The sequence below is a fragment of the Hyaena hyaena genome, unplaced genomic scaffold, assembly GCF_003009895.1.
Source record: "Hyaena hyaena isolate Hyena2069 unplaced genomic scaffold, ASM300989v1 scaffold_321, whole genome shotgun sequence".
Taxonomy (NCBI): domain Eukaryota; kingdom Metazoa; phylum Chordata; class Mammalia; order Carnivora; family Hyaenidae; genus Hyaena; species Hyaena hyaena.
In genome coordinates this window covers 1,113,774-1,138,754 of record NW_024080953.1, presented here as the reverse complement: position 1 = coordinate 1,138,754, position 24,981 = coordinate 1,113,774, and the positions used below count along the sequence as shown (strand labels likewise).

The following is a 24,981-nucleotide window of genomic DNA, read 5'->3' as shown; positions in this document are numbered from 1 at the left end:
GTTTGTAGACTATCCATCCTTCAGCCTGTGTCCCCTTTCCATAGAGGATAGCCCTTGCTGTTTTTATAGCTTTCCCCTACTTTATCATCTACACACACCCTATTGACTTAAGAAAATGATCTCTCTCCTATTCACAAATCTCATTCCCACATGTATGTTTTTGCTTAAGCTGTTCCTTTTCCTTTTATGTTTCCTCAACTCTTTATCAAGGATTAATCAAGTCTCATCTCTTCTGTAAAGCTGTTCCTGGTGACAATCCCTCAGTAGCCCAAACTTCTACATCCTTCAGGGTATACACTGTGTAACCAGAAATCTATTATATACTGTCTGCTCTCCAATGGTCTATATACTACTCTAGAGAGAGATTTATAATGGATTGGCTTTGGTTGTTCACTTTTATGTATGAAATTTATGAGAAGAGGCTTGTGTTACCCTTGATGAGATTCCTGTCATCACTCTCAGCACAACATAGAGCCAGGACTAGCTGATAGACTGATACACTGATGAGCTAATTAATTATTTTATTTCATCAGTTGGGTCACCCATGGCACAGAATCCCTGAACTTAGAGGCCTGAAAAAAAAATGTCGGGGGATGCTTAGGGAGTTCTGATAGGTTTCTGAAATTCTCAACTACAGTTCGTCTAGAGAAGTTGTCCAGAAAGGAAAGTTGAAATTTGAGTGAGATAATGAGGGGAGAAGGATGTGTAACTCTCATGCGATTATCTGTCCTATCTCTCAAGGGAGCTTAAAAGCTTGTAGTGAAGATTTACCAATCGGTCCCAGGTCAGGCAACTCAAAGTGGTCACCGTAGACCTCCAGGATGTAGCCTCTGGTCTCCTCGAAGACATCTATGCTGAACCGCATTCCTCTCTGGAGCAGGAAGCAGACACTGGTGAGCACTCCCAAATCATACCTGTAGCTATAAAGAAGCTGCCCAAAGCCACAGCCAGCCCCACATGTAAAAAGCAAAGCTATAGTCTGTTGAGGTATGTTTGAGAGGTGACCAGCTCAAAGATGAGTTAAAATGAAACATTTAAGGGCATCTGGGTAGCTCAGTTGGCTAAGCATCTGCCTTCAGCTCAGATTATGACCTCATGGTTCCTGAGTATGAGCCCCCATTGGACTCTCTCCTGTCCTCATGGAGCCCACTTTAGATCCTCTTTCTCTGCCCCTCTCTCCACTTGCACACACTCTTTCTCTCAAAAATAAATATATATAAAATTTTAAAAAATTAAAAATAAATACTTTAAGAAAACCAAAACAAACAGACAAAAAAAAAAAAAGGAAAAATATAACTCCTAATCATATTTGTGACCCAAACCCATTCTAGTGTAATCTCTCATTGGACTCAGAGATCCTAGTGCTCTGATATAGCCACATTTTTAAGAAATTAATCTTCATTGCACCCCCTCCCCTAATCCATGTGAACAGAACCTTGTCTAAAGTACATATAAGTATTTAGGAAAGCAAATTGACAATGCTCTTTGCTTTGTGATTGTGTCTTATTTTAAAACAAATCAGGCACCCAAACCTACTTACCCTTCTGCACAAGAGCCTTCTGCATGACTAAAACTCCCTCCCCTTCCTCAGACACGATCCACCAAGAAATTTTAGAGTTGGAAATAACAGCAGCTGCAACATCTGATTGCTCCCAAATTAGGGAGAGGCAAGGGAGAGGGGACACATCACCAACCTGAATGACGCAGATCTCATTGGGCTGCACAAGCATCTTGCCAAACTCAGTGTAAATGAGAAGTTTCCCTTTCTGGGGAACTAACAAAAAAGACAGGGCAGCAGTGAGCAACTCTTCCCATGTGAGGGCCACTTCATGAAGAGCAAAGGCTCAAGGGCTGCGTTTGATTTTCATTCCAAAAGAAAAGAGCTTTACTGAATCTCATGGAGGGAAATGTATATTCTGACAACTTAGGTTAGCAATTTTACTACCTAGAAGAAAGTGAAAGAAAAAAATGGACTCTGTTTACTTTTGTTTGCCAGGAAAAAAAGCTTATTACGTGCACAGTTTTGTGGATTGACCAAAAAGGGCAGCAGAAATAGGATGGAAAACCACTCATTTCTGATAGTTCCAGCAAGAGTCTGGCATTTGCATATCTAATGTCTACACGAAAATGTTTACTACAAAATATCAATACTGAAACCATCAAATAGAATGGGCAGACCAGAGAAATCTCTAATACACATTCTGTTTTAGATGGCATCGTGAAAATTTCTATTTAAACTGCAGATATCAATGACAGATGGTCTATTATGGGGTGGGTTTGAAGGCAAATAGAGTTATCTTAGTAAGTTAATCACAGGTTGGTATTACTCTTTACTTCCTTTCAGTTACCAGATCTCCCATGTTAGAAAGGCCCAGCAGAGATAGGCAAAGACAGAGAGACCATGAAATGGAGTAGGGGCTTTGAGGTACACCAGGAATCTTTTCCAGACCACCAATGGCCTCTAGACCTCAGTCTGCAGATTGGACTACATAAAACAGACTGGAGGATAAAGGAAAATAATATGTACAAAATAGAAAAGTAGCTTGTGTCTGGGGACCAATTCACAGTGAAATCTTCAGAACTTACCAATCAAGAAGTCGCCATCTGAATTGTAAAAACACCTGAAATATAAAGAATAATTCCTGTGATTTTCAGTTTTAACACTGTCCAGAGAAATTAACTCGCACCGCAAAACTGTTTACTACCCACCATGTGCCAGGCTTAGTGCTGGGTATAAAATGGTGAGTAAAATGACCCAATCTCTGCACTCATGCAGCTTACAGTCCAGTAGGAAGTCAAAGAGCAATCAAATAATTACTGAACTGTATCATTATAAACTGTCATGGCACTATGAAAATGAAGTTCAGGGGAATGGAAGAGTAATGAATCTGATCTAATGTAAGGAGTCAGCAAAAGCTTCCCTGAAGAAGAGATATTTGACCTGAGATTTGGAGGAATTATCTAGGCAAGAGTTTGGAGAGGGGGGAGAACATTCAAGGCAGAAAGAACCGCACATGCAAATAAATGCTCTGAGGCAGGAGAACATACGCAGGTTGAAAGAACTGTATGAAGGCTACTGTGGCTCAAGTGAAAAAAGAGGAGGTGGAATGATATGAGGCTGGACCCAAAGATACATCTGCAGTGCCTTGTCATGGCTCAGGGAATTTAAATGACTTGCCCAAGATTACTCAGCCAGGCAGAGTGGAATTGGGTTTGGATGTAACATTCTGGTTATAGATGCAGTGTGCAAAATGGCCATGAGATTTTGCTTCTCCAAGAAAAGTCAGAATACCATTTATGTATTTTTCTGGCTAAAAAATTCCAATACGTAAGCTCCTTTATCAAGGAACGTTAAGTTTGCACAATTATTAGCTGAAGCCAAAGTCTATCAGCCTGACCCACCACCAACTTGTGGCCCTTAATGGCTTCTCATGCAGTATGACTTTGGACTCAAGAACAGCCCTGGGGAACTTTAAGAAATTAGAGATATTCTGACTCAAACCTGGTTAAAGTCAAGATGCGTCTTGGACTACTCCAGCTTCCCAATGCCCATTGTCTCTTTTCTATTTGCATTGTTATGTGACATTCTTGTTTATGTTACAGGAGTCAGTCAAGATTGGAGTGCTCACTTATTTTTATTAATAAATGTATATCAATATTGCTCTGGGGAATAAACAATAATATAAAACAACAACCTGGCTTTCACCCTCTGGTCAATAGCTCTTAGGGAATGGGGATGTTCTGCCCAAGCACTAAGCTACTTACCTGTTCCCCATGGAGGTGTTACAGAGGAAAATATGGATGGCAAGCCCATTGTTAGACTTTATGTCTCCAGCTCCACACAAAGTGTGCAGGCCCTAGGAGAGACCAAGGAGAAGGAAGGGTGAATATGAGCATTGTCTAAGAGGCCAGCCCTCCTCCTGGTCCCTGAGAGCCACAAGGCAAGGTTCTACTAGGGTCTTCCCTGTGGGACAAGTGAGACATTTGGGGTCCAGCCTGCCTCTGAAGAGCCCAAGATTTACTGTTTTATGTTTGATAGGTAGTGATTCACCCTAGATGCCAGCCATGGCCCTAGATCTGGACTGTCTCTGTGGCTAAGATGACCTTTCTTGGCATTTTATCAGTTTGGTGCTTAAGATCAGCATAGAGGGGAGTTTCTTTTGGAGGTAAAACTAAGCACCTAGGAGACCTAGGGAGGAAGGTTTCCACATTAATGCCCCTCAAATATGCCTTACCATGTAGGCATCCCTGTGCTTATACAAAGGGTCAGCCCTATTTTATCCAGAACAGGGAAGTGGAAGCATTCTGACCAACTGTAATTCTCTCTGCTGATAATCCACAATCCAAGAAACCTTAATGCCTGCGTCTTCTCAAAACTCTCAGCCACAAACCTGCAGATGGGAAGCCTGAAAGGAGGGAGCTCTGCTCCTTCAGATGTCCATAATTCACCCACAGTTGGGGATTTATTTTTGTATTTTAACTCAGTTTCCCAGTTTGGGGTCTATTTAGATGAGTCTACATGTAGCTTGGAGCACTGAATATAGATAAGGAATTTGCATGATCCAAACAATTTGACTTATGGCTGGGCACCTGGGCTCTCCCTAGGTAAGCCATATGCTAAGGTTGCTCTGTAAAGGCCTCCACTGGCCTCTTTGAGCCTCCTCATTGTAGCTCCCTTCCTTTTCCCCTACATATGATTTGCTCTGAGCACAAGTGTTCCAATACTCCCAGCCTTTATAACTACCAAGCAGAACTTGTGATCAGCATTGCACTAACTAGAGGTGTCATCTTGAGTTGATGCTATTCTAGCCCAATGGTCCTTTTCAGAAAGTTCATGAACTTGGATGGGGACAAAATTATATATTTATTTTGACTAATCTCTGAAATGTATCAGTTCCTTCAATTAATATGAATGTAAACAACAAACCACAGAAGTATTAGAAGTGCCTGTAAACTTTTCACCAATAGAAATCATGTTTTTTTAATACCACATTATAGTTGTTACTATAGTATAAAGTTGTTAGCTATTCCAGAATATCATTTATGCTCATATTTCTAACAACCACAGTTATTAGATATTTCATAGATCTTGTGATTTAGTGAATTAATAAGGAAGCATATATGTTACTATAAACCAAACCAAATTTGTTATTTTAATATTTTTATCATTGTATTTCAATATAATCAGCTTCTTTGTAATTTCATGTAATTTATTTTATGCATTTAAAAATACAAGATTTACCAGACTATTAAAGGAGTCCATGGGGGAAAGAAAGGCTAAGAACCCCTGTTCTAGCCAAAACCAAATCTGAGGTGGGTCAATGTTCAATTTCCATTGGCCATTCAGAGATGTTGTAAATAGCTTACCAGTGCCCTTTGGTGTCAGGGCCCATATGGTGCCTGTAAGTAAGACATCGCTTGGCCAGCCCTGGAAGCAGAGGCAGGTGGTTCTGTCTCTGCTGCCTGCCTCTACGTCGGCTTCTGCTTGGCATTCAGCCTGAAAATGGCTGGATCATTCACTGGGCAAGAAAGGAGAGCAGAGGGCAGGTGTGGATGGTATTGACTTACACTCACAAAGTCCACTTTCTTCTGAGATGCTTTTGGAATCTCAAATGGTTTCCATCGAAGCTGCAAAAAGATACAAGTAACAGGACAATTATTTTAGAAGGGGAAACCATAGGCTTTCTAAACAAATAGCATCGACTTCACAGAAAAAGGACAGCTGTTTCTTCTGTGTGGCTCTGACTACTTGTAATTCTATTCTTTTAAAATTAATAATTATCCATTATTTCCCAAAGGATCTCATTTGGGTTCTCTGTGTGGTGTGTGTGTGTGTGTGTGTGTGTGTTTAACCTATATGCATATATATTGTTTTCATTCTTTAGCACTTTAAATTAAAAAAAATAAAAAAAGATCATTGCTTCTTATTTCAGAAGCTGTTTGTTTCCTTTAACATTTTGCTCAGGCACATCAGTGAGTTTTGACTGATGCTGCTTTCTCTGCTATTTATAATCGGCTTCCTTTCCTGGCATGCCAGCCTCTCTGTGTGGGCTCCTGACACTGCAGGGGAAGGTTCTGCTTCTACTTCCAGCCCTGGGAGTTTTGAATTACTTCTTTAAGAAAAAGAAAAAGCACCCAACTGAGGCTGGATTTAGTAAATGCAGTACCAAGGTCCAATTTCTACACCAAACCCCACGTTTGTCTCCAGGTCTCCTGACAGTTCAGTTTAAATCACAACAATCTTTAATTTAATAATGAAATGATCTAAGGAAGTGGGGAAGAAAAATCAGCAGGTCTGGGACCTGCTAGAAGTGTCAGCCCAGGACTTATTAATCAACTTGGCAGCAAGCCTGACCCAGCCAGGCTGGCAGCTGATCAACTGAGCAGCCTCAGGACAATGCATGGGGTGGCCTGTGTCCCAATGGCTGGCTCCACTGGCCACGGCACCTGGTCCATGCAGGCGAGGCAGGGCCTCTGCTAGGTCATGGGGCTCATCTTATTTTGTATTTCAGAAAGGCAGCCAAGTGGGAAAGGAAGCAGCAAGTAGAAAAGTTGGCATTGGGATTATTCTGTCTCTCTGACATACATAGTCGCGCAGGAGTCTTTATTTTTTAAAAGCAAAGCAAGATTATCTCATCTGGGGACTACTTAAAAAGGATGTAAAGTGTTGATTTGAAAGACATTGTTGAAATCATGCCTCAGAGAGAAGGAAAAGGTTTAGGACTAATTCCATTAAAGATGATATTTCCTGTGCAGGAGGGGGAACCTGAGAGCAAGGACCTAGGAAAGGGTTTCTCAACCTTGACACTATTGACATTTTGCATTGGATAATTCCTTGTTGTGGGAGGCTGTCCTGTGTAGTGTGGGATGTGTAGCAGTATCCCTGACCGCTACTCACTAGATAGCATTAGCACTCCCCCAAGTTGTAGCAAACAGAAGTGTCTCCATATGTAGTCACATGTCATCTGGGGGACAAATTTTCCCTGGTTGAAAACCACTGACCTAGGACGATATTCTCCTGACATCAGGAAGGAACACAGATAAGCACCACTAGCTATTTGAGAGGAGGTTCTGATCTACTACTAACCACTACATGCTGCTTCCCCCTACAGTAGCAGTGTGCAGAGTTTGTATGCCCAGGATGACTGTCTGGAAAATTAGACTACTTAGCATGTTTGTCCCAAGAAGAGTTATCATTTCAGATTTCCCAGTGGAAGGGATTTAACCATCAGATCAATGGTTGCCTGGGCAACCTTTAGACCTATCCAGAGATTCTAAACCTGATTACCCATGAGTCACCCAGAAGATCTTTGAGATCTAAGACAAAATTAAATCAGAATCTGTTCAGTATTTTAGAAAAGCTTTATTTTATAAAAGCTCTTCCAATGGGGTGGCTACTGTTTAAGAATTGGCACATCCAGCCAGAGATTCTGTGATTCTTATATTGCTGAACTAAGCATCATGTTCAGAAAAGTCCATGCGGTCAACCAATCAACCAACTAATCAGTCAACTAAGTTGGGGTATCTTTGGCCAGATGTGACAGTAACATGCCAGCTACAAAATAGCAAGAATGTTTAAATAATACAAGTATAAGGATTTACACACCTAAGAAAAAAGAGCAAGAAAAGAGAAATAAATAAGAGAAAAAAGGAGAAAAAGAGAGAGACAGAAGAAAGAAAAAAAGAAAGAAGAAATAAAGAAAAGAGAAAGGAGAGAGAAGAAATTCCAGTAATAGGAGAAGAACTTTCAGATTTGTTGTACTGAAACAACAACTTTGTAGATCTTACTGAAAATGAAATACCTGTGTGGCTAGAAATAAAATCCTGACCCCCAAAGAAGAGGTTTGTCTTTTGTGAGTGGGAAAAACTGAACCAGAGAGGTTGAGAAGTTGGTTGGGTGGTTTGTGCGGGTCAGTTTTTCAGTTTTCTATAGCATATAAGCTCTCAAGTCATGAGGAGAGAGCCAGGGAGGCAGGTGTAAAGGTACCTACATGATGATGTAGGGAGCATGGCTTCAACAGGGCCTGCATACTAGATGAGACAGTAACCTTGCAGAATCTCTAATGCACAAAATGATACCCTTCAAATGATAGAGGTGGTATAAGGAGAGAAGTAATTTATCTGCTAAGTCTGATGGCAGCAGATTGCACAGGATCTATATTCAATGTATTACAAAGGATAATAAAAGCCCAAGCTGGTTCTGATAAACCCAATACCAACAAAAAGAAGCCAGCTTTAGATCTTCAGGCTAGAGATTTATGTCAGGAGCTTCAGTGTGATATGTTGTTGAATGTGAGGAGGGAGATTTGCGGAGAGGATAAACACGAAGAACCCATGAAGTGGAAGGTAGAAATTTCTCATGCTAAAGTCAGATGTTGAGCTTAATTGCATGGTGTGTAAAAGTAACCCACTGATCCTAAGCCAGCCCAAGAGGGCTCTGCATTGGGCTGAGCCAGGGAGGACACCTGCGTCCTGCTACTGCCTCTGTTTCCATTTATTCTGTGGCCTCAGTCAAATCATTTTCTTCCTCTGGATTTTGTATCTCTTTTTGCATATAACAGTGGGGTGCTGGAGGAAACTACAATTCTAGACTTCTCTTCAGAGAGGAGCTTCTGAAAGTGATAAAGGATACGTGTTAATTGATTTAGTCCTATACATTTTTAACAGTTTATTTTGTTCATACCATATATTATTATTAAATACCCCCCCAGAATTTAATTATTAAACATTTTAAAAACAATGAAATCAATTATAGTACCCAATGTAATATCTTGACTACAGAGGATATTAATAAATTTCTGTTGAATGACTGAATCTATGAATAAATAAATATAAGGCACTAAGAACATTGCCAATATGTCAAATAATAAGACTGAAGTATATTTGTGACATTACTTGGGGTCAAATGACATCCAGGCAATAGTTAGTAAATTGGCAAACATTTCTAAAAGTCCAAAGAACTTTTTTCTAGAATGTAAAGCAATTTTTATGTTTAAGAAATGATCTGTTCTTCCACATCCTTTCTCATTTTCTGTCTAGTTGAGAAAGAGAGCTATCAATTGTTGAAAAAAGCTTCTAACTATCATTGTGAATTTATCTATTTCTCCTTTCAGTTATAATATTGCTTCACATATTTTGCAGCTGTATTCTCCAAGTTCTATTGGAAAATAAACTTTTACTTACATGAAATGGGATGGCTAGAAATAATTTGAAAAGCATCAAAGGAATTAAACATTTAGAATTAGGCATTTTAAAAATGGATGATTTTGGGGGCGCCTGGGTGGCTTAGTTGGTTAAGCGTCCGACTTTCGCTTAGGTCATGATCTCGCTGTAGTGGGTTCGAGCCCCGCGTCGGGCACTGTGCTGACTGCCCCCTCAGAGCCTGGAGCCTATTTCGGAGTCTGTGTCTCTCTCTGACCCTCCCCTCTTCACGCTGTCTCTCTCTCTCTTCTAGAAATAAATAAAAATATTTAAAAATAAATAAAAAAAATAAAAATGGATGATTTTTTAAAGTTTATTTATTTATTTGGAGAGAGAGAGAGAGAGTGCAAGTGCCCGAGTGAGGGAGGGGCAGAGAGAAAGAATCCCAAGCAGGCTCTGCAGTGTTATCACAGAGCCTGATGTGGGGCTGTATCTCAAGACTGTGAATCATGACCTGATCTAAAATCAAGAGTTAGATGCTTAACTGACTGAGCGACCCAGGTGCCCCAGAATTAAATATGTTTTAAGGTTACCAAAGGAAAAAACAAAGAATTAGTGGCAACATTTAATGATCAAATTTAAAATGGGGGGGCGCCTGGGTGGCTCAGTTGGTTAAGCCTCCGACTTCAGCTCAGGTCATGATCTTGCAGTTCGTGGGTTCGAGCCCCGTGTCGGGCTTTGTGCTGACAGCCAGCTCAGAGCCTGGAGCCTGTTTCAGATTCTGTATCTCCCTCTCTCTCTGACCCTCCCCTGCTCACGCTCTGTCTCTCTCTCAGAAATAAATAAAACATTAAAAATTTAAAAAAATTTTTAAATGCACACTCAAGAGTGAAAAGAAAATTAGAGAATTGGCCTCAATATTTCTAGAGTCAGAAGATCAGGAGTTGGACTGGATTAGAATGTCTGAGTATCACTTTCAACACTAAGATTCTTTGATTTACTGAAATTCCTTCCAAAATTGCCTGGGACTCAACTAGATTGGATGAGTTTGATACTCTCAACAACAATGGCTGACTAGAGGTAGACATATCTTTAGAAGACTATATCATCTATCTAAGAATGTTGGAATAACTTGTAGATACAAAGTGACCACAATGTATAAGTAATTAGTAGTAGGTATGGGCTGGGAGAGGCCCAGGCTATTATACTACAGTGAGTTTTAGTCCAGACTAGGGAAGGTGTGTATATGTGTGTGGGGAGTGAATAAAATAAAATAGTGGCTCACTGAATTCTTCAGTAAATCTAGCAATTTAAGAGAAAAGCCAACATGATTTATGTGGATATAAATCAGGCTTTGAGTGGCCCACTGGAGTTCTTTGAGATAATAAGCAAGAGCACAAGTAAGAAGGATTCAAGACACTATACTTTAGACTTTCAAAAGTCTTTCATGAAGCCACAAAAATGATGAGACTTCATGGGATTTGAATGACATGTTTTCATAAATAGAAACATGGATTCCCATTTGACCTTGCCCTTGAGTGTAAAACTAAGAGCATTACATCCACTACTCAGCATCTCATGTAGAGCAGGAAACATAGTAGTTACTCAATTAATATTTCTTGGATGATATTTAATTCTTATGACAACCTTCTGAATCACCTATGATTGTCATTATTATTTTAGAAGTGAAAGAATAGATGGTTTAGAAAGGTTTTCTCTGCTAAGAATGGATACCAACATTCTCTCAGTCTCTTTTAGTAACCTACACCCTGAGCCCTTTAATCTCAGCCTACCTTGACTTGCTTCCCAAACTATTCATGATCTGCTTGGCTTCTGAACCCAGGCTTTGTTCCCCTTTAATGTCTTAGACTTGGTCTTCCAACCTTACCCTTATTTACTGCTCCTCCAGTGCTTAAGTTGCCCTGCTCCTCCAGTGCTAAGTTGCCCTGGCCCAATCTGACTCCTGGGACCCAAAACTTGCTAAGGTTCTTTGGTGTTAGTATTCTTGTTCAAGCCCCTTATATTAATTCATTCAAATGATTCATTGGACCTCTATGTGTGCCAGGTTTTATGCTAGGTGCTGGAGATAAACATGACAGTCTCTGCCCTTAGGGAATCTATTACAGAAAACCCTGGAAGTGCGGGCACTTTCTGATAGGAAAACAAGGAAATAGATAAATAGAAATGACTTTGAAAGAGAAATATAAACAGGAATGTTTACTCAGAGATATTTCCTGACACAGAGTCTATTTAACATTCTTATGCATGGAAAATAAAGGATATGCACAATGAAATAATCTGGTTTTCAGAAAGCTCTAACATCTTTCAAGGAATGAAATGTAAGTTGATGCAGATGTACTCTAAACAGAGCCAGCAAGCTGTCCCAAAGGGCTGAATGGAGCAAAGTGCACCGTAATATTGGCAAACACCAGTAAGTGAATTTAGGAAAATGCAGTCTAGTCTGTTTATAGGATGATGGGATCCGAGCTATCAGGGAGTCAATTCAACAAATTCTTGTGATTCTATTATTTGGAATAAAGCATGTGCTGAACAGTTCAGGTCATATGAAGATGATGGAGATGTAGATCCTATTCTCAAATACCCTGGGAAATATTGAAAGGGATCAATGAATAAAGTGGTATTTAAGATGAATCTTAAATTATGGGTGGGATTGGGATGAGTGAATATTTGTGAGGAAAAAAGAGAAAATTCCAGGTAGGTGAAAGAGCATAAAGCACTAAGGAAGAAAAACTTAGGGTATTGCCCTGAAATGGTAAAAGTTACAATATGACTGGTGGGTTGGGGATATTAAAGAAAGTGGAGGGTTTGAAAGATATGATAGTAAATGAGGGCTCTTGATTGCCTATCTTGGGAGCCTGTACAAGAAGAATAGAAGATAGTCAACTGTTTTTGGCTTTGGGACATTGAGGAGACAAGGATTGTACTTAGCCATAATGATTTATAATAGTAAAAATGGAAACACTCTAAATATTTGACAATAGAGGAATTATCTTATAAACATATATTGGATTATGAGGCCACACTAAAAATTATCTGGGTGGCTCAGTCAGTTAAGCATCTGACTTCAGCTCGGGTCATGATCTCATGGTTCATGAGTTGGAGCCCCGCGTTGGGCTCTGTGCTGACAACTCAGAGCCTGGAGCTTGCTTCAGATTCTGTGTCTCCCTCTCTCTCTGACCCTCCCCTGCTCACGCTCTGTCATCTTTCTCTCTCAAAAATAAATAAATATTAAAAAACAAATAGTAAAAAAATTCTCTATACTTGGGACACATGGGTGGTTTAGTTGGTTGAGCTTCTGACCTCGGCTCAGGTCATGATCTCATAGTTCGTGGGTTTGAGCCCTGCTGCATCAAGCTCTCTGCTGCTGGCACGGAGCCTTCTTTGGATCCTCTATCTTATCCCCTCTCTCTCTGCACCCCCCATGCTTGCACATGGGCTCTCTCTTTCTCTCTCTCAAAAATAAATAAATAAATAAAATTTAAAAATTATCTATACTCGAGTTTAAAAAGACATGGGAAAAGGCACAAAATATCATGTTTAAATTAAAAACACAATGTTGAACTGTATTATAGCATGACTTTCATTATAGTAAATATATATGTAGCTGATTTTTAAAAAATTGAAGTATAGTTGACACACATGTTACATTAGTTTCAGGGGCAGAACATAATGATTTGACAAGTCTATATGTTATGCTATGCTCGCCGCAAGTGTAGCTACCATCTGTCACCATATACTATTACAATATCATTGACTATATTCCCCGTGCTGTGCCTTTTATCTCTGTGACTTACTCATTTCATAATTGGGAGCCTGTATCTCCCCCTCCCTTTCCCATTTTGTCCGTTCCCCCCATCTCTTTCCCCTCTGGCAACCATCAGTTTGTTCTCTGTATTTATGGGCCTGTTTCTGCTTTTTGTTTGTTTGTACAACTGAGTTTTTAAACAGCATTAATACAAGATTATTCACAGCCCTTCACCTGCCCTTCCTTGCTCCTTTGGAAAATTCTGATTTGCCCATCCCCACTCTCGCTCTAGTGAACTCCAGCCTTACCATGCAGATCCATCTTTCCCGTGAGAGACTCCTTGGAAAGGGGGCGGGGATCTACACTGTAGGTTCCTGCTCCCGACGCAGAAGGGAGGGAAGGAGGAGGCAGCTGTGAATCAGCGATGGGTGGGGCTGAGGAGGAGCTTGGGGAGCGGTAGAGAAAGGACCCTGGGTGGAGGGGGCTGGAGTGTGGGGAAACTGGGGAAAGAGGAGTTTACCAAGTGTTCTTATAGGTCATATATTGGGTATTCTTTAATGCTCTCCAGAGAAGCAAATGAAGATTGGAATTCTTTTCAATTACTTTTGGCTTCTGGCTGCATAGGACCCCAGATCTTATTTACATGTGCGCGCGTGCACACACACACACACACACACACCCAAAAAACCCAAACTTCAAACCAAAACCAAAACCAAAAAACTGAAAAGAAAGAAACCAAAACATTAGAAGTGGTTAACTCTGTATTGGTGGGATTATTGGGCATTGACACTTTTATGTTAAGTTTAGGGGTGCATTTTTATTGTTTAAAATATATAATACAAGATATATGATATAAATAGTTTCAATCGAGCGGTCTGGGCAAGCTGAACTGCAAAGGGTAAGGACTGAGTGGGGTTGATTAGGTGGGTTTAGATTTCTTTCTCAAGAAGTATGGTGTGAATAGAAGAGACTTGGCCAAAAATGTAAAGATGTGGGAAACTCAAGACATTTTTGGAGAGGGGGGTTTATAGGATGGCGAGATCTGAATAGTTTAACAGTTTAAACAGCAAATACCCTAGAAAGGTATAGTTTTTGGAAACATTTTTGGTAATATGCATGTCTTGGAGGCAAAGGAAATTTTATGGTCTGGTCTTTAATTAGCTATAAGGTGTTTATCACTTGGTCCAAATTATACTGGTTGAGAACTAAGAGCTAATTCCCTCAGCTGAGGCTTAATTGGCTCCAGTCTGGCTCCAAACGTTGAAAGGTTAGAGATGTAGTATTAAGAAAGATAAAATTTAAAGGATTCTGATTTTTAAAGAGGAATGTTGATTCAGGAACATTTAGATTAGTCAGGATCGCTAATCTAAATCTGCAAAATCACAGTTAAATTGGATGCATATTTGTTTGTTAAATATTGAGATTCTCAAAGTTAGAAGGTACACGATGAACAAAATTAGGTATATTTCTTATGGGAGATATTAATGGATTGGATGTGTTATGTCCACAGGCTTAATCTAAGTACACTCAAAAAGAGTTTGCATTAATTCTTAGACAATTGATTAAATAAATGCTAGGGGAAAATAAAGGTTTGAGGTATATAGGCCTCAATCTTCCTGGGTAGGTATCAAAAATGACAGCGATGATAGCATATCCCATGATGCTCTCTTGGAGGAAACATTAGGCAATTCTTAAGTCTTCAAATTCCCGGAGATGACTAATGTGAGGAGTTGGTGAAGCTGATGAATTATTTATTTTGGTCTGACAGGTGAAGACATACCTACAATACAGACTTAAATGGAGAAGGACTGTCAGATGGGTACCTAATTATAATTGTCTCAGACTTTCTTTATGAGTCTTGTGTCCATATTTGGAAGAGGTTATAAGAGGGGAAAAGTGATGAATGCAGATTTCTGTGGTTATTAATGAATCATAAAATTGGAAAGAGATATTAACTTGTCAAGAAGGTGTAAATGGAAAGGCAAAAGGATCAATGTAGCATGAACAGCTAGGATATGTGTATCAGGGCAAAGGAAGCAGGATGGCAGAGGAGGTAAGTCACAGAACAAGAGAATGATAAACCACTTGATGGAGCTGGTGCTCAGAGAGGCATTGTTGAGTTCTGCGGCACAGCTGTCCCACTGTCTGTGAGCACAGGTCATAAATGGGAAAAGAGGAAATACTGGAGAAGAAACTCATTTGGTCTCCACTATAGAGAATGTGTTTGAAGGAATTCAAAACAGGGAAAAAGTAACAAGTTCAAGGAGAAGTGCAAAGGGATGCTAGAATGAGAAACGCAGAGAAAGGAGAGGAAACATATATATGGAGTATCTACTACAGAGTAAGCAGGAACTGTTGCTGAAGCTCTTTTGATGCCTCTATATTAACTCTAACTTTTTAGTGCAGTTGCCTCCAACTTCCCTCTCAAAGCGTTAACCAGTTATAAAACAATAAAATAATATACACAGATGGCATACTTGACGCTCACCTATGATGAGAGACTTCCATTTTCTACTTTGTTAATTTCTACATCAAATGAATTTTTATAAGTATATATTATTTTTTCAACAAGACAAAACCAGAAAAATTCTAACAGAATGCAGTTAGTTACCTGTCATGGATAAGCCACCTGTATCACAAAACAATCACTGCAATGGGGTATATTCATGTTAAAGAAAATGTATCAATAATTGGGGCTCGTAGGTGGCTCAGTTAGTTAAGTGTCTGATTTGGCTCAGGTAATGAGCTCACGGGTTTATGAGTTCAAGTCCCAAGTTGGGCTCTGTACTAATAGCACGGAGCCTGCTTGGGTTTCTGTCTTCCTCTGTCTCTGACCCTCCCCTGCTCTCTCTCTATGCCTCTTTCTCAAAATAAATAAATAAACTTAAAAAGAAAGAAAAAGAAAATGTATTGGTAATAGTTATAGAAATAATAATGTCTAATAAAAGGATGAGAATGTTCCATACCACAGTCACATTTTCCTTAAAGGTTAGGCTTAAAACCTAACCCCTAACCCCTAATAAACTATATAAAATAAGTGTGGCCCACTGTTACCCACACAACCATAAACAAATCTATAAAGATGTATTAAGGTTTCAGAGGCTTTGATGACTGATGTGGATGATATGACTTGTGGGCACTGAAACTTCCCACTTCTCCTTATTTACAGTTATTTGACAGTTATTATAAAGACTCCATGTTTTGAATTCTCAAACCTTTACCTATGGCCTTTTCCTGTAATCCTACTACTCAATTTAGTGTAGTTAGTTCTCAAATTTAGTGTACATAAGAATGACCATACAGGGTGGCATACACGAAACCATATATCCTATAATTTATGGGTGATTCAAAGATTTTTCAGAGATAATTCTATTTGCACTTAATTTTTATCTTACTTGCTAATTCTACAACCACCTTGTTCTTTTGTATAATATGAAATTTGGCTCTACTTGAGAGAACTGTCAGAAACTTAATTGGGTATTCCCTGTGCTGTATGAAGAAAATAATAGGGAAACTTCTTGTGGCCCAAATACCCTCTCAACTTTCTCAAATTCGTACATATTAAATGCTTAATTTATTTAGCCTGATCAGGCATCCTACCAAAGTACAGGCATCTGTCCATTATATTTTCTAACAGAAGATAGAGTTCCATTATTAAGTAATCAGGCCTATTTATTGGTCAGAAACAAACAAGCCTGACCATTGTAATTCTAAGAGAGAAATTAGAAAATTTGAGATGTAACCCACTGAGGAATCAAGTAGACTCCCAGAGAAAGAGCAGTAACTTTCGCTAGGATGATTTCTGGCACTTTCTGAGTGAAGGAACTAGATGGTTAAATGTGTGAGGTAAATGGCTAAATGAGAATGATTTGCCAGATGCATTCCTTTTTTTTTTTAATGTTTTATTTATTTCTAGGAGAGAGAGAGAGAGTGAGCAGGGGAGGGTCAGAGAGGGAGGGAGTCACAGACTGAAACAGGCTCCAGGCTCTGAGCTGGCAGTCAGCACGGAGCCCGATGCGGGCCCCGAACCCATGAACTGCGAGATCATGACCTAAGTGAAAGTCGGACGCTTAACTGACTAAGCCACCCAGGCGCTCCTGCCAGATGCATTCCTAAACTGAGAATGGGAGAGAAGCCGTCAAACGGGATTGGATTAGGAGGCCAGATGAGACTCAACGACGAGGCAGAGATGGGGTCCCCAGGTTGGTTGTGCAAATTGTGTTCTGCACAAGAGTCCTGACCGGAGGAAGCAGAAAGGGGCAGGAGAGGAAAGCCTGGCTTTGGGTCTTGGCAGGGGACTGTGTCTGCATGGATGGGGGTTGGAGCAGGGGCTGACCTTTCCCATATGCTGAGAGGCAAAAATAGGACAATGGTGAACAGGGAGGATATTTACTACATGCATTAAACTTCACACAAGCTTAAGAGTCAGTTATTTAGACAACATATCCTGGTTGCACAATGGCTGTGAGATGGCTAAACTTTTGTTAACTCACATTTTGTTTTCCACTCTGAATGCCTCCCTTTCTGTCCCTGTTGGAGAGGGGTAAGTAGCATTCAAACAGGTACTCAGTTCTCTAAGATTTCCATAATTAGGAAAGACCTGGAGCAGAGCAGGAAACCAGAAGTGATTATGGTTATTCTGGCTTTTGTTCTACAAAAAAAAAATCTAAGCATTTAGGAGAAAGGGATTGGTAGGTACAGACATAATGTTTTGGTAAACCAAGAAGAGGCCACAGATTTCCTAGAGCTGTGGGAAGGAGAGAAAAACAGAGAGAGAGAGAGAGAGAGAGAGAGCAAGTGGTGCAGGGGAAGAGAGAGGGGGAGAGAGAGAATCCCAAGCAGGCTCTGTACTCTCAGGGCAAAGCCCCATGTGAGGCTCAATCTCACAAACTGAACCAAATTGTGAGATCATGACCTGAGCCAAAATCAGGAGTCAGATGCTTAACTGACTAAGCCATCCAGGCAGTGTTAAAATAACATAAAATGAAAAAACTAATTTACCTGAGTATAAAACCTGAGACTTATTATGTACTACTGCTGCCTTTAAGTGAATATATCAAAATGACTGTATCAGAGTCATGGGTCTTGCCTCCTGTGTGCCAGGCAGGTACTGTGTGAAGCATGTTCATACCTGTTCTTTCATGTAACCTTCACAATAGCACTGCATGGCAGATGCTGTGATTACCCCAGTTTACAGGTGCAACACCATGGCTCAAAGGCCCAGCGAGTAAGTAGAGGAGCGGGGAAGCAAACCCAGGTATGTTTTATGTCCTGCATTTATACCTGGTATCAGTGACATGTACCTAAGCTCAGAGACGAAGGGAATATCCTGGAATTCTCAAAGGTTAAAAAACAAAAACAGAGTTCAGTCCACTACAGCACTGGATCTGTCTCATTATTAAAAGCTGAGCATATAAACACACACATACTCATTCATTCATGTGCACAATCAATTCCAAAATTCCCAGCCACGTATGAGCAAAAGATCAGACACATTTTAGCATTTTTTTTTTACAAAGTGTCTAATTTCTTAAAATTATAAAGGTTTGACTTAAATATTTATATTCAAGGCTTTGGATACTTGGTATGCTCCAATTCACAGGACGAGTTTACCTGATTAGGGTCAGGATCAACTTCATCCCAGTCATGAGTAACATGGCCTTGGTTGAAGGACTCAAAGGGCTTGTGGGAAACTGAAGGCAGAATCCTATACAGCCAGCTGGGGGAAAACAAGGACACATAAGCCTTAGGGTGGTGTTATTAGGGATACACAGACTGGCTCAGGAAGTACCATCAGGAAGATGCTCAAGTCAACAACGATCTGTGGGCTTTAATGTGAGAAGCAATGACACAGCATCACTTCTTAATAGCCACTGCCGCCCATAGCCCTGGCCTCTTTCTACCTTCCCACTCTGCCCATTACTCTTCTAATTGAGGCTCTGGCTCTTGGTTGTTCCCATACTGATAAAAAAATAAAGAATTGTCTTTCCCAATAACAACTATTAAGGAAGGGGAAGTATCTTGAGGGATATCTGTACAGGAAAATCCATAGAAAAACATTAGTGTATATACATCATTGGACACTATTTCTTACTCTGGAAGGTGAGGACAATGAATCCTACAGAGACTGAGAGAATGTAGGTAGTTTCTTTGTTATTTTTGAAATATGAATTTTTTCTTTAAAATTATAAAAGCAATACATGACAGTGGTAGAAATAATTCAAGTAATTTGAAAGTCTCTAAGGGTAAATGGCTCCTCCAATTTCTCCTCCAATTTCTTCAGGGCCAATTATCAGAAGCATCAGAGCCTAACAATGTTCTTATATAGTCTCTCAGATATTACCAGTGCACATATAAACAAAATTGCCAAACCACTGCACCACTTTATTCTCACAATACTATGTGAAAGCGACTGATACATCGCGTCGTCACAAATATGATGCATTGTTAAAAATAATTTGGGCCCTATAAGCAAAAAATAGAATCTCATTTTTATTTTGTATTTCCTTTATTATGATTAAGGTCAAAAATCTGTATATTTATTGGTCCCTTGAAATTTTTCTATGAATTACTTGCACAAGTCCTTTATCATTTTTACATTGGGTTATTTATCTTTTTGATACTAATTTGTAAGAGGTTTAGGACATTAACAGTCTGTACTCCAAAATTATAAGATGATCTGTCCATACAGTCTTACAGTACATTAGTAACCTTTCTTTCTTTCTTTCTTTCTTTCTTTCTTTCTTTCTTTCTTTCTTTCTTTCTTTCTTTCTTTCTTTCTTTCTTTCTTTCCTTCCTTCCTTCCTTCCTTCCTTCCTTCCTTCCTTCTTTCCTTCCTTTCCAAGTTTTATTATCTGTATATGTCAAGGTCTGAGCCAAAGATCTACCTGCCAGGACCCAGATCTCAGGCTTCAGAAAGAGAAGACTCTGATGCAGGAATCCTGAAGGATGCCAGGAGAAGAACTGTCCAGAAATTGAGAGGGACACTGGAACTTGCTAAGCGGGACCCAAGTCCTTTCAGAGGCCATTACACTGACAGTGTACAGAACAAAAAGGAATACTACTTCTGACAATGGAAGCCCAGACTAGCTTAAACAGGCTTTGGCCACTTAAGCCCTAGGACAGCCTACTTCAAGGGGTGGAGTTTGCCTGGCCCTACACTGAACCATTTGGGAAATAAAAGGGCTAGATTTGTCCAGGTTCCCTTTGATTCCTCCAGTTCTAAATGATTTTATCTCTGACCTTGGATTTCACACTATGAATAAACCAAGTCTCTTCAGTTTCTAGTAGTTAAGGGCATTTATGTGTTATCTTAGAACCAACTATGTGATCCTGGGCAAGTTATGTTTCTCATCCTTATTTCCTAGGATTATTGTGAGGGTTTAGAGTTTATGTATCTAGAGTGCCTGGAACACAGTAGGTGCTCACTTACTAGATGTGTGTTGAATTGTCTGTCTACCCCTTATCATCTGAGTTTTTATGATGGTCTAAATTTTCCACATTCTCTGTCCTGACTCTCCCTTCCTCAGTACCTGAGGGATCAGCTAACAATCTGATAAAAAGTAACCCTTGATAGGTATAATCTCTGAGAGTTTTGTGAGAGCCCTCTACTCTAATTTAAATGATAAGTGACTCACTGTAAGAATTCCAGGCTTGCTCACCTGGTTCTATCTTTCCACTGGGGATTTTGAGCATTTTCATAAAAATTATTGTGGATACCTTTGGAGAGTTCTAAACAGATGGGTGAGCCATACCTAGTGTCCCTTGTTTTTTAGCTGTTTATAAAACTCCCCAGGCAGCACTACATTGCCCTGGACAGAGATTTAATTCTGATTCAAGGAATGGTGCCAGCTTCTTAATGAAATGCCAACAGCTCCTTTTCAGCCTCCTGGAACAGAGCTAAGCTCCTGCTGGCTGAAGATATCGCTGAATAATGGGGGTAGGCAGCAGAATCTGGAGTCCAGGTGTCCTATTATTGAATGGGCCATAAAGTCAAGAACATAGTCATGGAGGCTAGGTTGTCATAAATTAAAATGGGCAGGAATTGTCAGTATGCTTACCTTACCTTGACTGGGATTGCAGAGAAAGAGAGAGAGAGATGATTAAATAACAATAGAATTAACCCCCAATTTTTGACAAGTATGGGAAATAATCTCTTCTTCCCTCCATGCAGGTATCTATCAAGACAGAAGCAGCATTGATATGTATAGACATGGTAGCATAGCATTTGCCATAGCTCACACTCAGTTCTCTGACAGCCTCCAATACAGCCTCCTGTATTGGAGGGAGAAACACTACTCTGGTGACAGTAATGGTGATTGGAATAATTAATCTTAATTGAGCACTCACCATGTGCCAGGCAATGTGCTACGTACTTTATATGCATTCTTGCCTTTAACCCTCACCACAACTACAAAATAGATACTATCATTATCTCTTTGACAAATGAGGAATCAGAGGCTCTGAGGGGGTAGCTGACCTCCTCAAGGTCACACAGCTGAAAAGAAAAGGAGGAACAATTTAAACTCAGAGGACCTGACTCCAGAGTGGGCATAATTAACCACTAAAGAGAACAACCTATCGTTCGTGTGGTCCATTGTACTCACTACCTCATTTGCTCCCCAGGAGGGTCTGTGGAGGTAAACCCAGTCCCTTCCACTAAGCAGTACCAGACCAACTGCCCTCCTCCCCAAGTCCCCAAAATTAGGAGCACTCCTCTGCACAGATGCCCTAAGCTGATATTCCTATAGTTGGACACTACTTGTTTAAGTCACAACACTTACTGCCTCTCCAATCCACAACATCTATTGCGTTCAACTTGCCCCATGGGAGTCAATCAAGGGAGTGAGTTCATTGACCCAGCTTGTGGGATTAGAGCAAACATGCAATATGACACATTGTGCTAATGAATGTGCCAGTTTCCAGTGAAGGCAAATTCCAAAGAGTAAAAACATTATTAATTTAAAACACAAGGGGCCATAATATACGACCTTTCAACTGCCCAAACTTAGTTATCCAACATTTTCATGCAGAGAACATAATACTTCTGGTCAGCTGAAGAAGATATTATAGTGAATCGTCTGTAATTTTGAGTAACTCATTACTTAAAAAAAAAAAAAAACAAGTGAATCAAAATTGAAAACTCAACTGGACAACCCTTTAGGAATGGCCAGTTTACTGGGGACATTTTATTTTGAAGACAAATGAGAATTTGTAAATGGAGCTGGACATGTGTGTTTTCCAACTCTGTGCAGCTGCTTTTTCACTTTTTTCCACCAGTCACTTGATCCTAGCTGGAGATGAGTTTTCCCCTCGCTACCACCCAGAGCGCAGCCTGTGAAAAGCAGAATCTTGGGCGGCCCTGGGGGGCAATGGCCTAGGTCAAGGAGCCAACTAAGTACTAGTCATAAGCCCCACAGTGTGCAGGTTGGAATTAATTTAATCCTGTACCTTCTCTTATTTGTGCTCCGTGGACAAGTGAAAGCAGATCCTGAGAGCTGCTCAGCATACAGGTTGTAAGGGCAGACTTGAGGATTGTTCTAAAACAAAGGAGGCAACAAAAAACATCACTTCAGTCAGAAAAGCATCCTGCCTTCCTGACAAGCAATTCAGTGAGGGAATTCTGTCCTGGATGGGGATGCTTTGGTCCACTGCACAGGACCATCTCCAACCCATATATACTTTTTGTAACAACTGTTTAGGTGACTTTCCCCCTGTTGAGAAGAGCAATATGTGCGTAATATAGAACATTTATAAAATATAATCCATGATCTCACCATCCAGAAATAACCCAATGTTGTCACACTGGTATATTTCCTTCCATTCTTATCCTTCAAAATGAAGATCCAGTGATGGATGATGTGTGTAGTCCTATAATGATCACGAAATTTTTTGGGGAAGAAACACTATATCAGGAGCAATTTTGTCATGCCATAAAACATTCTTTAAAATTTTTGAAAAAAGTTTTGTTTGCCATATTTTTGTTATTGTAACCAACACCAGAGTAAACATTTTTGTGGATCCATTTTTAGGACTATTATGCCGTTCAAGAGAACTATAAGGAAGTCCTCTTAACCTTGAGCCTAGGGGATGCTCCTGAAAGTCTTACAGTTAGTCTTACTATTTCAGATTGGGTGCTTTGCCATAGGTAACCACCATCTCACTTTAATCTTTGTACTGGCATTGTTGTGTATCCCAACTGTCTTGATTAGTGAAACTCCTAGACAGTTTCCAGGAACAATGGTGGGTAGATGCACTTTGGCCTGAGGGCTGGTTATTCATTCCCACAATTCAGAGATCTCTAAGCTAATATTTTATTCATCCATACCTGTCCTTCAGGCAGGGCACCTGGGCAGCGAGGGTCCTCTGAGGCACATTCATTCCCTAATCCAGAAATGTACTACATATGACAAAGACAAAAAAATGCCATTAACAATATTTAAAGAGCATTTCCGAACTTTGATAGTCTAATGAAGGCAATAATTTCTATATGGACATGTGTTTGTGCATGATGTTCCATATGTAATATGTTTGCTATGTCTTGGCATGTGGGCCATTTAGGAAAGAAAATATGCTCTGTGTGAATTTAAAGACCACCAATTAATTGGGAGATGAGTCCTGAATACTGCATAGACTTTCTACCCTTAGCTATACTTAGTTGACTTGTGGGCTTGTTCTTAATTATTCCACCCCAAGAACAGGTTCTTTAATTCTTTTTCCACCAGGGAGTTCTGGAGAAGAGAGGTAACTCAGGCATCACCTTGACTTCAGATTAGTAGGATCTTGTGGGGCCTAGACTGCAACCTCCCTCTGTGTGAAGCTCCATTCCCCTCCAAGATCTGAAACAAGCAACTAAAAATAGGCATATGGGTCCAGTCTATGGCAAAACTCTTGAGAAAAAGGTCTCCAAACTAGCCTTGCTGAGAGGCAGAAGCCTACGTTTTCTGGTTCATCTATGGAACACTTGTGTATATATTTATATTTTTGTGGATTCTTGGAAACAAAGTCTGAAGATATGGGTGGCTTTCAGGAGAAGTGCCAGACCAAAGTATGTCCACAATGGTACAATGGAGTCTATTTGATTGCCAGCTGTTTACTTTATACCTAGAGGGAAAAAAAATTAAGGGCTTTCTCAACAAAGTAAAGTATGGGAGCCCCTGAATTTATTCTTACAACACTTAGCATACCTGTGAGCTCTTACTCACTGTCTGGCTTCTCTGCTAGTACCAACTATCTAGCCCCATGAAATCTGTGACCATAGCAGTCTTGTTTGCCTGGATGTGCCCTGTGCCTGGTTTACCGGAGGGTATTAAATACCTATCGTTAGATTTAAACTTTCACTTACAGCCTATTCTGAGGGTATGTATGCTGCTGTAAGTGGAGTTAGAACCCCCTTTTCTCTAGCTTAAATACTAAAAATGGGTATGTTCTGCCCATAGTTGTTCCTAATAAACGGACTTAATTTTAGCTCAGGATAATGAAAGTGCAGCCTTGCTCTCTGAGTGAAATGCCACCATCTGAGCACATGTCTTTTAAAGATATAAGAAGGATGCTGGTGGGTGGAGGGTAAGCCCTCCAGAGTTCTCAGCAGCATGAAGCTGAATGCAATATGCCCGCATGTGTGAGCAATGATCAGGCCAATAACTGCTGTGTTTGGAAGGAATATCATATGTGAAATGTTATGACCTAGAAAGCAATGGAAGTGAAATTATTCTTTCTGCTTCCAGACACAGTTTTATTTGTGTATTTGAAAATCTATCAACACTAAAAACACTGAGTTATATCATACACAGGTTAACTGCAGTGGCATGCAGTGTGGACTGATTTCTCTTGGGAAATGGCAGGACACCCAGCATTCCGTGTCTCCACTGAGTACAATTTTCTTCTCTCAGAATGGATTTCACGCTCACCATCAACAGGATTGAATCTGAGCTGCTGAGAAATGGTAATGACCCCAAATTATCTCCAATTCTGTAGAATGGCATTTTAGACCAATCTGTGACTGAAGGCACTGAGCATGACAGCGCCTTTACTTTGTTCAACTGCCGCATTGTTTCTCTCTGCAAGAGAGGCCG

The 24,981-nt window shown here is 40.1% G+C and overlaps 1 protein-coding gene across 1 annotated transcript in view; it reads right to left on the bottom strand.

The window, feature by feature from the left end:
• The window catches only part of HGD (homogentisate 1,2-dioxygenase), a 43,107-nt gene that overhangs the window by 14,104 nt on the left and 4,022 nt on the right, over positions 1-24,981 (bottom strand). Inside the window, exons 2-9 of the mRNA XM_039248882.1 lie at positions 23,235-23,306; positions 22,358-22,446; positions 18,521-18,626; positions 5,569-5,628; positions 3,766-3,857; positions 2,587-2,621; positions 1,695-1,774; positions 772-871 (exon numbers count right to left, since the gene is read on the bottom strand). Of these exons, the coding sequence (XP_039104813.1) occupies positions 772-871; positions 1,695-1,774; positions 2,587-2,621; positions 3,766-3,857; positions 5,569-5,628; positions 18,521-18,626; positions 22,358-22,446; positions 23,235-23,306 (634 nt within the window). The remainder of the gene's footprint in view (positions 1-771; positions 872-1,694; positions 1,775-2,586; positions 2,622-3,765; positions 3,858-5,568; positions 5,629-18,520; positions 18,627-22,357; positions 22,447-23,234; positions 23,307-24,981) is intronic.